Source organism: Pectinophora gossypiella, chromosome 27 (genome assembly GCF_024362695.1).
Source record: "Pectinophora gossypiella chromosome 27, ilPecGoss1.1, whole genome shotgun sequence".
In the NCBI taxonomy this organism is placed as follows: Eukaryota; Metazoa; Arthropoda; class Insecta; order Lepidoptera; family Gelechiidae; genus Pectinophora; species Pectinophora gossypiella.
Genome location: NC_065430.1, coordinates 5,787,249 through 5,801,383, shown reverse-complemented (window position 1 = coordinate 5,801,383; position 14,135 = coordinate 5,787,249). Strand labels below are relative to the sequence as shown.

At 40.3% G+C, this 14,135-nt stretch overlaps 1 protein-coding gene and 1 long non-coding RNA gene across 3 annotated transcripts in view; one reads left to right on the top strand and one right to left on the bottom strand.

The window, feature by feature from the left end:
* The window catches only part of LOC126379042 (uncharacterized), a 106,811-nt gene that overhangs the window by 19,609 nt on the left and 73,067 nt on the right, over positions 1-14,135 (bottom strand). The window lies entirely within an intron of this gene.
* Positions 304-14,135, top strand: part of LOC126378958 (uncharacterized) — a 170,779-nt gene continuing 156,947 nt past the window's right edge. The window contains exon 1 of one of the 2 annotated variants that reach the window (XR_007568207.1): positions 304-1,492. Coding sequence is in view for 1 of the 2 variants with exons in the window: in XM_050027509.1 (XP_049883466.1) it covers positions 470-1,390 (921 nt within the window). In the remaining variant the exon portion in view is untranslated. Of the gene's footprint in view, positions 2,156-14,135 lie in introns of those variants that run through there. The other variant, XM_050027509.1, reaches the window with a different exon arrangement.

The window sequence follows — 14,135 nt, the reverse complement described above, 5'->3', positions numbered from 1 at the left end:
ATTTGTATCTCTTTCGCACAATGACACCTATTGTTTCGTTCAAAAATTAAGTAAATAAATATATTTGAAATAAAAGTTAAATAATTATGCATGTTGTTAAAATGTGTTGTCATTTAAACAGCAATATACTTAGTACATAACTAAATGACTGGTAATAAATAATAATAATAATAATTTTCGTTCCTGAAACCAGTATAAAGTGTTTATTTTATACAAACAGGAAGCCAACAAATGTTCACAAACTAGACAAATTGCTAATACTGTGTCTCTCTCTTATGTATCGTTTGGCAAATTAATCACCATAAGCGATTAAGCGAAATTATGCCTGATTTTGACGTTTGTTAGCTACTTTTTGCACATCGAAACTCAGAATATATAAAATAATTAATATTTCTCGAGGAACGACCAATCGCGTGATTCACGAGAACTAATTATTCATGTATTATCGAGGAACCTTTGACCTGCTTACATGCTTATCCTCAATACTCTGTCCATTCTCCTGCAAGTTGCGTTCATAGTGTTTATGTCCTTACTTTCTATGAATATAATCAAACAATTCAGTGGTTTTGCTAGAAAAATGACTGTGATTGCTCCTGCGCTGTTCGTGAACCATGGCGGGGGACCCTTGCCGCTATTAGGAGACAAGGATCACAAAGAGTTGACGAATTTCCTGAGGGATGGCGTTAAGAAACATATGGATCTTAAAAATATCAAAGCTATCATTTTAGTGACCGCACATTGGGAGGAGAGTAAAGTGACGATATCATCCAGCGACCATCACGACCTTCTATTTGACTACTACGGTTTTCCGCCTGAATCGTACAGGTACACTTACAATGCGCCTGGGGACCCAGCATTGGCTAAGAGAATCCAAGAAGTTTTAAAAAGAGAAGGTGTAGATTCTAAATTGGACCCGAAAAGAGGTTGGGACCATGGAGTTTTTGTACCTATGATGCTTATAAACCCTTCAGCAAACATACCTATAGTGCAAGTGTCTGTGTTAAGTAGTCAAGATGCCGCAGAACATTATAAAATTGGCCAAGCATTGCATGCTTTCCGTAAAGAGGGCATTGCTGTTATCGGCTCAGGAATGTCGTATCATAACATGAGAGAGTTCATGATGGCTAGAAAAGGGAAAATCGTTAACGAAGAGTTTGATAACTTTCTGACCAGAGTGTGTGGTTTGGAAGATAGCGAACGCAAAGCTGAGTTATTGAAGTGGAGAGAGCAACCAGGTGCTACGGAGGCCCACCCTATGAGAGCGGCTGAGCACTTTATGCCGCTGGTGGTTATTGCTGGGGCTGGAGGGCCGAAGCCTGGTGAACGTGTCTTCCACTGGGATATGAGTGGTACTTTTAGGTTAAGCGGATTCATTTGGAAACAAGAATAAATAACACAACATCATATATTATATACATATAATAATAAGATCACAACTATATCCCAAACAGCATGGTGAGTTTTGGGTGAGTATGGTCACGAGCATTAATATGTATTAACTTTGGTACCATGTCACATTAACTTTTTTGACAAATTGAACTCTAAGTCTCACTAAATGTCAAATAAGTTAGTGTGACAGAGTCCTAAAGTGGGTACATTATATTGCTCATGACTGTACTTAGTTTATCTTGCAATGAATGTATGTCTGACTACCCCAATTGATATAGTTGTGTGCTTATGTCAGAAGAATAAATAATGCCAATATTAGATTAGAATCCAAAGGCTGAGGCTTTTTAAAACCGTATTTATATCAAACTCCATAAAAGAATTATCATGTAAGGCTTTTAGTTTATACTATCTGGTTGACCAATCCATTCCTTAAGGGATAGCTACACGAAAGCACCTATGAGCCTGGCATGATCACTCAGGGTGTTCAAAGCCTCGTTAAAAATTAGAATAAATAAAAAAAAAGAATTTCCAACAACAATCTCCATAAGCACTTCCTGACTAACAAAGGGCTGCCGCAGGACGTGGTCTCCGCTTCCAGCGTCAACACCTTCAAAAACAAATAAAAATTACCATAAAACAGAGAAAGGAAAACTCAACTACTGAATGGTCAAATACAGGCACTTATCAGTGAAAAAAAAAACTTCCTGCCTGACTTAATAATAATAAAGTCTGTAATGCCTTATAGAAGCTGTCATTTAAAAAGTGTGCGTCAAGCTAGCGGCCTCAAAAAAAAAATGGGCACGAAAAAATAATTTGACCATACCAAAAAATAGTACTCTTATTGAAAAAAATAGTACCTGTTGTAAAAAAATTAGTACCATCACGGTTCTGGATTTATAGCCATGTTTTATTGCACTTGCTAGCTTGACGGTGAGCGAAATTTGGCGAGAGTTAACGACAAGGTCTTTCGCTTTGATTTAAACGCCAAAAAATAGTACCGAAATAGTACTCACCCCCTGCAAAATACCGAAAGTAGTACTTCAATGGTTCCAAAGTTATAAAGGTAGTTCTTTGATCCCGCTAGCTTGACGTTTTGAAAATACCTATTATCTGGGGAATGCTTGCATACTTCAGTTTGTAACTAATGTCAATAAACTCGTATGAAATATCTCTACCATCATAATTTGGACCTGATTCTCTTTGTAGAAATATGTCAAAAAGTCATTATAACCTATGTCATACATTTATCAAGACAAGTACAGTCGCGAACAAAATTATTACACATGGTCAAGAATGTTGTCAGATTTTAGTATTTTTCCCCATTTTTGGGTAAAAATTGGTGAAGTGCTGAGTGAAGGTTGAAGGTGAAGGTTGTCAGAAGAAAGTAATATCATTGTTGAAACTCTTTGAGTTATTCTACAAATACTGCAAATTGTTTATTAACAAACACTTCGATCCGTAACAAATTCAACATGAAGGTATAAATTATAAAATAAAACAGCAGATTAAAAATGTATTATGATGTATTAAAATCACAGATTGTTTTCGATAAAAACTAGACCCATGCAGCCATTTTCTATTAAAATTAGTGCATATGGGTGTATGCAATAGGAATTTTTTGTAATAGCAGCACTCTGAAGTGCAAAGAAATGGTAGGGTAGACCTCCAAAATGGCAATACTTACGAATAAATTGTGAGGTTATGTAATTGTCTACGTGACTGTATCAACAACAAATGTATGGCATAGGTTATGATGATTTTTTAACATTTCTACAAAGAGAATCGGATCAAAATTATGATGGTAGGGAGTACTATTTCATACGAGTTTATTGACATTAGTTACATACTGAAGTATGCAAGCGTTCCCCAGATAATAGGTATTTTCAAAACGTCAAGCTAGCGGGATCAAAGAACTGCCTTTATAACTTTGGAACCGTTGAAGTACTACTTTCGGTATTTTGCAGGGGGTGAGTACTATTTCGGTACTATTTTTTGGCGTTTAAATCAAAGCGAAAGACCTTGTCGTTAACTCTCGCCAAATTTCGCTCACCGTCAAGCTAGCAAGTGCAATAAAACATGGCTATAAATCCAGAACCGTGATGGTACTATTTTTTTTACAACAGGTACTATTTTTTTCAATAAGAGTACTATTTTTTGGTATGGTCAAATTATTTTTTCGTGCCCATTTTTTTTTTTGAGGCCGCTAGCTTGACGCACACATTTAAAAATTATATTTAAAATCAAACTATTCTAGATTCTAGTTATTCTAAACGCCAAAATGATAAAAGCAGTATTCTTTAGTTCCTCCATTGGCATACAAATACTATTACAAATATTTAATTTTTAGCACTTAAATGTACATTAGCCTCGATTCCTGAAGACACCTAATTTTATTTTAAGTTATACCTGTCAATTTCTTATCCGCCGAAAAGAAAAGACAGGCGTAAAGTTTATAGAACCCACGTCAATTTTTGGACAGAAATTTAAAAACCCCTCCCAAAATTTTATTGGCCAATAACCCGACAGAATTAATTTGACAGCACATGTCAAACAGGTTGAATATCAGCGGGATGCCTATTTTATTCGCCCGGGTTATTCATTCATTTTAAATTTAACAGTTGTCAATCATCCGTCACTTTCCTTTTCGGCGGATAAGAAAGTGACGGGTATAATTTGAAATAAAATTAGGAGGTGTCTACAGGAATTGAGGCCATATATCTTCTGTAACATTAGAACTACACTTTTGTTGATTTAGCATTAAATAAAAGAACAAAAAAGTTATTTTTCTATGTTAACTTTATACTTGTACATATATTTTTACAAACACAAAACGTATTTTTTGTTTTTAAATTACGTTACTAAATATTTTGGGTAAAGGGCCAATATTATAATTTTAGGCAGAAGCAATTTAGATTAAGAGTTGATTAATTTTAAAGATGCAATAAAAAATATTTGCAATTTATAATGAACTGTTTTATTACCACCGTTAGGCCCAGTGGTTGAGCGTTGGGCTCACGATCCGGAGGTCACGGGTTCAAAGTAAGGACCTCATAGTCCGAAAAAAATATGATCCGTGCTTCGGAAGGCACGTTAAGCCGTTAGTCCCGGTTACTACTTACTGATGTAAGTACGTAGTCGTTACAGGAGCCATATCAGGGGCCTTTGGCGGCTCAATAATAACCCTAACACCAGGGTTGATGGGGTTGGTAATCCACCTCACAACCCACACGATAGAAGAAGACTTCTTTTCAATTTCCTCGAAGAGTTTCGTAAAGGAATTGTTCTAGAAAAGAAAATTTAATTCCATATTAGAACTGACGTCAACGTCAAAAAACAAAAGAAAAAGATTTTTAGATAGATTGATGTGTCATGAGTTCGGGAAATAGCTTTATGGCTAAGTGAAATTATGTTATTTAGTAAAATCACACTTTGAATCTAAACTTATGTACATTTTGTAAACAGCAACATTATCTTTTTATACAAATGAGTTGAAATTATCGAGTGCTAAAGGTAAGTCGAGTGCCAATACTATCTACTACTTCTATCCTTTCCTTTAGTACACTCCCTTTGGTACATCCATCGCAAGATGAACTAAAGTACCCACGCCTCATCGAGCTTTCTGATAACCAACCTGATAGGTACGCCTTCGATAATGCTAAGCTTCCTGTTATACTAGAAATCATAATCTCCATAGCGGTGTCCCGTTTAACACACTCCGCTTACCTAACCTGAAGATTTGACAGGTCCGGTTTTTACAGAAGCGACTGCCTGAAAACCAGCCCAATACCTACAGCTTAGGTCACATACCTCCGAAAATGCATTTCTCGTGAATGTGGGTTTCCTCATGATGTTTTCCGTCACCGCTGAGCACGTGATAATCATTTATGAACCAAACAAGAATTCGAAAACAAATTCGATAATCATTGGTGGCTTTAGGCCCGTAATAAATAAAGACATTACTTACCAAAATATTGGCTTTATTAAATATTGACAACTGACAACATTAGACATAGAGAATTTACGCCATTCTTCCCGCCCGACTAACGAATCAGTAGCACTTAATCCTGGAGGTGCCCAGGGACACGTCTAGTGCGGGTAGAACGGCGTACTACTTCCTCGGGGGTCGAATTTGAGGGTGATGAATCCTCATCGTCTTCTGTATCCTCATCTGGTAAGGGAGCTAAATGTCTGTTCGAAATATTGGCTTTATTCAACTTTAAAATAATTTGATGTCTGACAACTGACAACATTAGACATAGAGAATTTACGCCAAGGCCTGTGAAATAAGTACCTAATGTTTCCTCCGGCGGACAAACAGGTGATCAGCCTGCATTGTCCAAAACGCACTAAAGATTACGAAGTGACTTTTGTGATATGTCCCCACTGGGATTCGAAGGAATACGTACGAATTTCCAGAAAATTTTTGAAGCGGTTTTGCTACGGTTTGAAATTGGGACACGCAAACCGTCTCTGACTAAAACTTATCTATTGATAACTTCGGAATAGTGAATTGTATTACCTACGCATTTTATAATTTCAGACACAAGATGGCGAAATGCTGTCGACGAAAACGGAAGTAAGAATTGTTTTTGTAAATATACTTACTTAAGTACTAACTACTCTTAACTAGTCAAATCAGTTACTTTTTACTAAACGTCAACACACGAAATTACTACGGAATTTGTATGAAAAAGCACACTGTGACGTCATAGAAAACGTGACAAAATGTCGGACTTATTATTACGTTTTTCTTGATTAAAATTCATTAATAAGTTAACAGAAAAAAGAAAATGTTTTCGTTAGTTTTAGACCTGTCTTTATTTAGTAAGTAATCAGAATTTCATAATTTATCTTGAAGCTAGTACGGTCACGAGTACTAATATGTATACATTTTGAAACCATGTCACATTAACTTTTTTGACGAATTAAAATCGTAAGTCTCATTAAATGTCAAATATGATAGTGCGACAGGGTTCTAAAGTGAGTACATGATATTGCTCATGCCTGTATACGACCCCGTCAGACATAACTTAAGCGCACGACTATATTCGCAATTGGGGTAGTCAGAGGTACATCCATCGCAAGATGAACTAAGTACCCACACCTCACCGAACTTTCTATTACACCAACGTGATAGGTGAGCAGTATCGCCTTCGATAATGCTAAACTTTCTGTTATACTAGAAATCATTATCTCCATAGCGTTATTCCGTTTAACACACGGTCCGCTAACCTAACCTGAAGGATTTGACAAGTCCGATAGACTGCCTGTTAGATCTTCCGACCCGAAGGGAAAACCAGTCCAATAAAAAGTCTTGAAAATTATTTTTAATATAAATTATTTTCAGTTCCACACATTTGCGACGGAAAATTCCACTTGATATCAACTCAGAATGATGGTCTCAATCGTCCCTCAAAGTTTTCGTTACGTCACTAACACCCTGTTTAAGTAGATGAACTTGTTAAAGTTCAATTTATCATTTTTTAACACATCATGAGTCAAGCGTCCCAACTAGACTGCCACGGCTAGTAATAATAATCTCATGTTGTATTTGCTATCTCTGTCTAATGTTTTTCTTCTCTCTTCACAGAATGTGCAGAACGTAAGTATAACTTTATCAAGTGGAATAGTTTTAAGAAGACGTAGAAATACTCATGGTATAAGAAAACCAGTTTTTTATACCTTTTATAGGTACATTTAGTCTTCTTCTATCGTGTGGGTTGTGAGGTGGATTACCAACCTCATCAACCCTGGTGTCAGGGTTACTATTGAGCCGCCAAAGGCCCCTGACGTGATTCATATAACGACCACATACTTACATCAGTAAATAGTAACCGGTACCAACGACTTAACGTGCCTTCCGAAGCACGGATCGTCCTACTTTCGGACAATCAGGTGATCAGCCTGTAATGTCCTAACCAAACTGGGGATCACAGTGATTTTTGTGATGTGTCCCCACCGGGATTCCAACCCAGGGCCTCCGGATTGTGAGTCCAACGCTCATGCTCAACCACTGGACCACAGAGGCCGTTGAAAAATGATTTTTGTGATATGTCCTCACCGGGATTCCGAATCGTGAGCTTAACGCTGAGTCACTGGACAGCGGAGGAAGGCCAAATCAAAATGATCTTTGCCGGGAAAATGTAGTTATTGTAACAATGCTGGTTCAAATCAAATCATCATCATTAAGAGCCACGCTCTTGTCAGTAGCTTTTTCCATTCCAGTCTATCAAAGGCCAAATCCTTGACTTCCCTATAAGACACGACGTTAACCTTTTCTTTAATCTGTTCCATGTAAGCTCTTCTTGGTCTTCCCCTTCCTCTCTTTCCTTCTATGATGTTTTTAATAAATTCGTCGTGTCTTATTAGGTGTCCAATCATAACAAACTCACGCCTATTTCCCACAGGGGTAAGCAGAGACTATAGAATTCCATTTGCTTCGATAGGCTCACGATCTGGAGGTCCGGGTTCGATTCCCGATGGGGACATTGTCGAAATCACTTTGTGAGACTGTCCTTTGTTTGGTAAGGACTTTTCAGGCTTGAATCACCTGATTGTCCGAAAAAGTAAGTTGATTCCGTGCTTCGGAGGGCACGTTAAGCCGTTGGTCCCGGCTATTAGCCGTAAAAACACCTCCACCAACCCGCAGTGGAGCAGCGTGGTGGAGTATGCTCCATACCCTCTCCGGTTGATTGAGAGGAGGCCTGTGCCCAGCAGTGGGACGTATATAGGCAGTTTATGTATGTTAGTGTGTGGTTGCAGCCGCTGCCGCACAAAATGCGGTAGGTTCAAGAGGTGCCGCGCCGGCGACCGGAGGTACCCGGTCCGGCAGAAGTGCTGTAAGCGGCGCAGGTCGCGCTGCCGGCGCAAGCGCCGCTCGCGCTCGCGATGCTGCGGCCGCCGCCCGCGGTGAGTGGCCCGGTGAAACCCCCCCATCCCCAAGGACACGCCCCAGACACTTATTTATTATTTATTTATTTATTTATTTATTTACTTTTAGGAAGATTAACAGCTGAATAGTACAGTAAATATAATCATTAGTAACTATATGCTAATTACAAATCTCCACCTATAGGTTTCAATATAGTTATTCTATAAAGTAGGCTAATGAAATTAACAACTATTACTAATTAACTATTAACTATTATTATTAACTATTATTATTATTAAATTAACTATTATTAATTAACTTCATACAAAAAACCTCGTTTTACACGGACACGACAGAAATCAGAATCATTCAATCAACGTAATTATCATGGATAAACTTGTTGAAGGTCAATATAACATTTCGCAAGGTGTTATGGCTGAGGAGAAGAAATGACAAGAAACTGCAACAAGCAACACATCTGAGCTCAGATAAAAATAGGTAGCTATTTGTAGACGTCGTCTCAACCTGACGCCCCTTTTTTTTTTTTTGACGTGACTTATTGTAGATTTGCCGCAGATGGCATTAACTACTTGGCCGGACAAATGGGGAGCGCTGAAGGCTCTCACCCGGTACAACGTTTAAGACAACAGGCCTGAAGGTGCCCAGTTGTGCGCGAACCTCGGCTCAGGGCGTCGTCTGAGAGGAAAAATATTTGAAAGAATTAATCGACCCTAGTGGGTCGATAGCGATAAGCGCTGAATGAGGGAAATCGTCGACCACGCCGGCGGGGTCGGTATCAGACGACGCCCTGAGCCGAGGTTCGCGCCCAACCGGGCATCCTCAGGCCTGTTGTCTTAAACGTTGTACCGGGTGAGAGCCTTCAGCGCTCCCCATTTATCCGGCGGATTCAAGTACTTAATGCCATCTGCGGCAAATCTACAATAAGTCACGCCAAAAAAAGCGTCTAGCTGAGTTTACTTCGTGAGACATGACGTCAATATTCTTATATAAATTTGTTGATTTACACCACTACCTCAGCTGAGCATTTTGGTATTTTAAGCTGACAATTACGTCCTCGATCTGAGGACTTTACTCACTGAAATCGTGCATAGAGAAAACGCTCAGCGCTCCCCATTTGTCCGGCCAAGTAGTTAACCCTTTTACGGGCAGAGACCATTGGTCATTAGTGGTTCATTATAGATAGTATACCTTGGAATCGGTACGGTCACGAGTACTAATATGTATACACTTTGAAGGCATGTCACATTAACTTTTTTGACAAATTAAACCGTTAGTCTCATTAAATATTGTAACGAAGCATTTCGGACCAACGAGCCTTGTAGCGACATCTTGTGGTTTCGGACGTTTACAACGTAATTTTATGATAACACAGATGGCGCTGCAGGATTATCGATGGGCCCGAACATTTTAATAATTTTCTTTACAAAAAAAATTTTTTTTCGATTTGTTTGATCCAAATTAATCCAAAACAAAACCAAAAATATAATATAATTTAGAATAAATGTTGCAGATAATTTAAATATTAATTTAGAAAAAAAAATTATTAAAATGTTCGGGCCCGTCGATAACCCTGCAGCGCCATCTGTGTTATCATAAAATTACGTTGTAAACGTCCGAAACCACAAGATGTCGCTACAAGCCTCGTTAGTCCGAAAGGCTTCGTTACAATATCAAATATGATATGAATGAATGAAATGAAATGATAGTGCGACAGGGTTCTAAAGTGGGTACATGATATTGCTCATGACTGTACGTCATTAGACGTTTTGTCCTTGAAAGTGTTAATACCATTAATGGCAAATCTACAAAGTCTCGTCATCTGCCGCACCCGTTTCTGTGTAACTGACGCCGTTTTACGGATGCTCCTGCGCAGTCCACGCGGCCAGTTACGGGTCCGCACCAGTAGGAAGAAGATAGTAATGACCCAGTGTGACAGGTACCTGTGGCGCTGCCGATCGCGGTCAGGCTCGTTCAAGCGCTGCCGATACTGCGACCGACGCCACCGCCTGCGCCGCCGGTCCTCGTAACATCCCGCAAGGTAATGGCTAGGCCACGTTGAAATGGCCCTCCATTTTGGTGGACAGTAAATTTAGATTTAAGGTTTTCTTTTACATATTTTTTTTTATCTATAATCTCTGCTTACCCCGGTGGGAAATAGGCGTGAGTTTATATATGTCATCATCATCATCATCAGCCCATTAACGTCCCCACTGCTGGGGCACGGGCCTTCCCTATGGATGGGAGATCGGGCCTTAAACCATCACGCGGGCCCAGTGCGGATTGATGGTTATTAACGACTGCTAATGCGGGACCAACGGCTTAACGTGCCTTTCGAAGCACGGAAGGAGCTCGAGATGAAAACTTTTTTTTTATGGTCACCCATCCTATGACCGGCCTTTGCGAAAGTTGTTTAACTTCAACAATCGCAGACCGAGCGCGTTTACCGCTGCGCCACCGAGCTCCTCGAGTTTATGTATGTATGTCGTATGTAATAAAAAGAAATGTGTTAACAGCCTCTAGGTGTTGGCTTCGGCCCCGCGCACGCCTTCCGAAAGTCCGGGACTCCATAGGCCCGAGATATGGAAACGACATACATAATACCTTCAGAACCCCCGTATCCCTGAATATAGTATAGCTGGTACATTGATGATGAAGTGCTAGTAAGAGTAAGGGAAAAGAGACAAATACTGAGAATTATTGAGGACAGAAGAGGCAAGATGATTGGACACCTAATAAGACACGACGAATTCATTAAAAACATCATAGAAGGAAAGCTAGAAGGAAAGAGAGGAAGGGGAAGACCAAGAAGAGCTTACATGGAACAGATTAAAGAAAAGGTTAACGTCGTGTCTTATAGGGAAGTCAAGGAATTGGCCTTTGATAGACTGAAATGGAAAATGCTACACCGACAAGAGCGTGGCTCTTAAATTGATGATGATGATGGTACATTGATACACTTCTTATCGTGTGGATGGCTAACTAAATAGTATCGGCCCAAAACTTGGCAACAAGTATGGCGCTATCTGCAGCGCTCATCAGATCCCCTGCGTGCATGTGTTCGGACACGCATTGATATGCTTACCAGCGGCAGCCAATCAGCTCGCGACACCAAACACTTCAGGACCCCGATACTGACCCCGCCGGCGAGGTCGACCATTTCCCTCAATCAGCGCTTATCGCTATCGCCCCACTAGGGTCGATTAATTCTTCCAAATATTCTTCCTCTCAGACGACGCCTTGAGCCGAGGTTCGCGCCCAACTGGGCACCCTCAGGCCTGTTGTCTTCAATTTTGTACCGGGTGAGAGCCCTCAGCGCCCCTCATTTGTCCGGCCAAGTAGTTAATGCCATCTGCGGCAAATCTACAATAAGTCACGTCAAAAGAGTTAGTTTCAATCCAAATTCAAAAAAATCTTTTTAGAAGGTCATAACGGCCTCCGTGGTCCAGTGGTTGAGCGTTGTGCTCACGATCCGGAGGTCCCGGGTTCGAATCCCGGTGGGGACAAATCACAAAAATCACTTTGTGATCCCTAGTTTGGGACCCCAAAGTAAGATGATCCGTGCCTCGGAAGGCACGTTAAGCCGTTGGTCCAGGTTACTAATTGCTCTTCTTCTTATCGTGTGGGTTGTGAGGTGGATTACGATGAGGTAAAAATGACAAAAAACAAATACATGATTAATGGACGGCCCCTTACATCAGTAAGTAGTATTTTTTTTTGACGTGACTTATTGTAGGTTTGCCGCAGATGGCATTAACTACTTGGCCGGACAAATGGGGAGCGCTGAAGGCTCTCACCCGGTACAACGTTTAAGACAACAGGCCTGAGGGTGCCCAGTTGGGCGCGAACGTCGGCTCAGGGCGTCGTCTGAGAGGAAAAATATTTGAAAGAATTAATCGACTCTAGTGGGTCGATAGCGATAAGCGCTGAATGAGGGAAATCGTCGACCACGCCGGCGGGGTCGGTATCGGGGACCTGAAGTGTTTGGTGTCGCGAGCTGATTGGCTGCCTCTATGGCTAGAGTAATTGGGTCGTCGGGATCGTATATTACGTCCTTCGGACGCCGATACTTTTCAGTACCGTCCCTAAGCGGAATGTACTCGGAAGAGTAAGTAGTAATAATAGTACTACTTGCTGATGTAACGTAGTCATCACCTTAAACTTATGTTTCTTTTTTCAGGTCCTTGTATCGTCTGTATGTGTCTCCAAAAGTTTCCTTGAGAATTGTTAGTGGTGTCCATTTTACATTTTTTAAAAGAATATATTTTTTTCTCTATACTCTGTTTTTTTTTTGTTCTGAGTTTCCTCAAGCCTGCAGACCGTGGGAGTCTCGCTTCCCATTTGTCCGGCCAAGTAGTTAATCTCAAATAAGACGTCCAAAACGAAACGCTTACGTCCACTTACCTACCTAACCTGAAGATTTGACAGTTCCGGTTTTTTACAGAAGCGATTCTGTCCTTTCAACCCGCGCGAAGGGAAAACCAGCCCAATACAGATTAGGTCACGTACTTATGATGTGTCTACACTCAGCGGGATCCCCTGTCTGGGAGGCAGGGGATCCGTCTGTGATGAATCTAATAAAAATTAACCGATTTACGACTATAATTTCACTAATTACCTATTCGTACATCTAGTGCTTAAATTAAAAAGTATAGAATTTGAATGATATTATTTTAGTGTAAAAGTTACAAAAGAATGTCATTGAGAGAAAAAGTCCGCTGACTGGAGGTTTCATTGCAGCTTGATTGTAGCTGAAGTAAGGACGGCAGAAGTATTTTTTTTGTTTTGTTGAACAGAATAAGTACAGATCTAAAAGTTAATACCAATTTATACTTCATCAGACTTAACTTTGGGAAATATCCCGCTGGCTGGAGGTCGGTTAGAAAACTTTGTATTTCCGTTTTTTTAACGGAACAAATTCTGTTTTCAGCATAATTCAGTCCCTTCATGGTCATCTGATCCCACATAAAAATCGTCCCGCGGGCTGAATGACCCCTTTCGATTTTTTGCGTGGGTGAGTCGTTCCACCTGTCTGGACAACTGAGCCCGCGGGTTCAGTTGACCACTCTCTACTGCTAAAGGGTTTACTTAGCCCGCGGGTTCAGTCGACCACTCACTACCACTAAAGGGTTTACTTAGCCCGCGGGTTCAGTTAACCACTCTCTACCGCTAAAGGATGTAGGTATTCGAGCCTTTCCTATTTTCTTTACTTATTTGATACACGTTGTAGGTGTACACAGTGAAACTAATTTAATTTACAAGAAGAGATATGTATATTTTATTACTATTATAAATCTGTGGGCCGAGTAGACCCTTTGGTTGAATGTAGTAGTCGTCTGAGCCCGCGGGTTGAGTCAAGTCCACTCACCCACGCAAAAAATCGAAAGGGGTCATTCAGCCCGCGGGACGATTTTTATGTGGGATCAGATCACCATGAAGCCAATTCAGTAGAACAAATCCAGATCTGATTCTCTGCATCACTCTTATGTCTCCCAGACAGGGGATCCCGCTGAGTGTAGACACATACGGTCACGAGCATTAATATGTATACACTTTGGTACCATGTCACATTAACTTTTTTGACAAATTGAACTGTCTCACTAAATGTCAAATATGTTAGTGCGACAGAGTCCTAAAGTGAGTACCTACATTATATTGCTCATGACTCTACCTCCGAGACGCAATTCTCGAGAATGTGGGTTTCCTCCAGATGTTTTCCTTCAACATGACAATTATATCCCAAATGGAGTAGAATCTGGTAAACTGCTCCGAAAGGGTCAGAGGCACATCCATCGCAAGATGATGGATGGATGATGGATGGATAGAGTATAGAGAACTAAGTACGAGGGTACTTAGT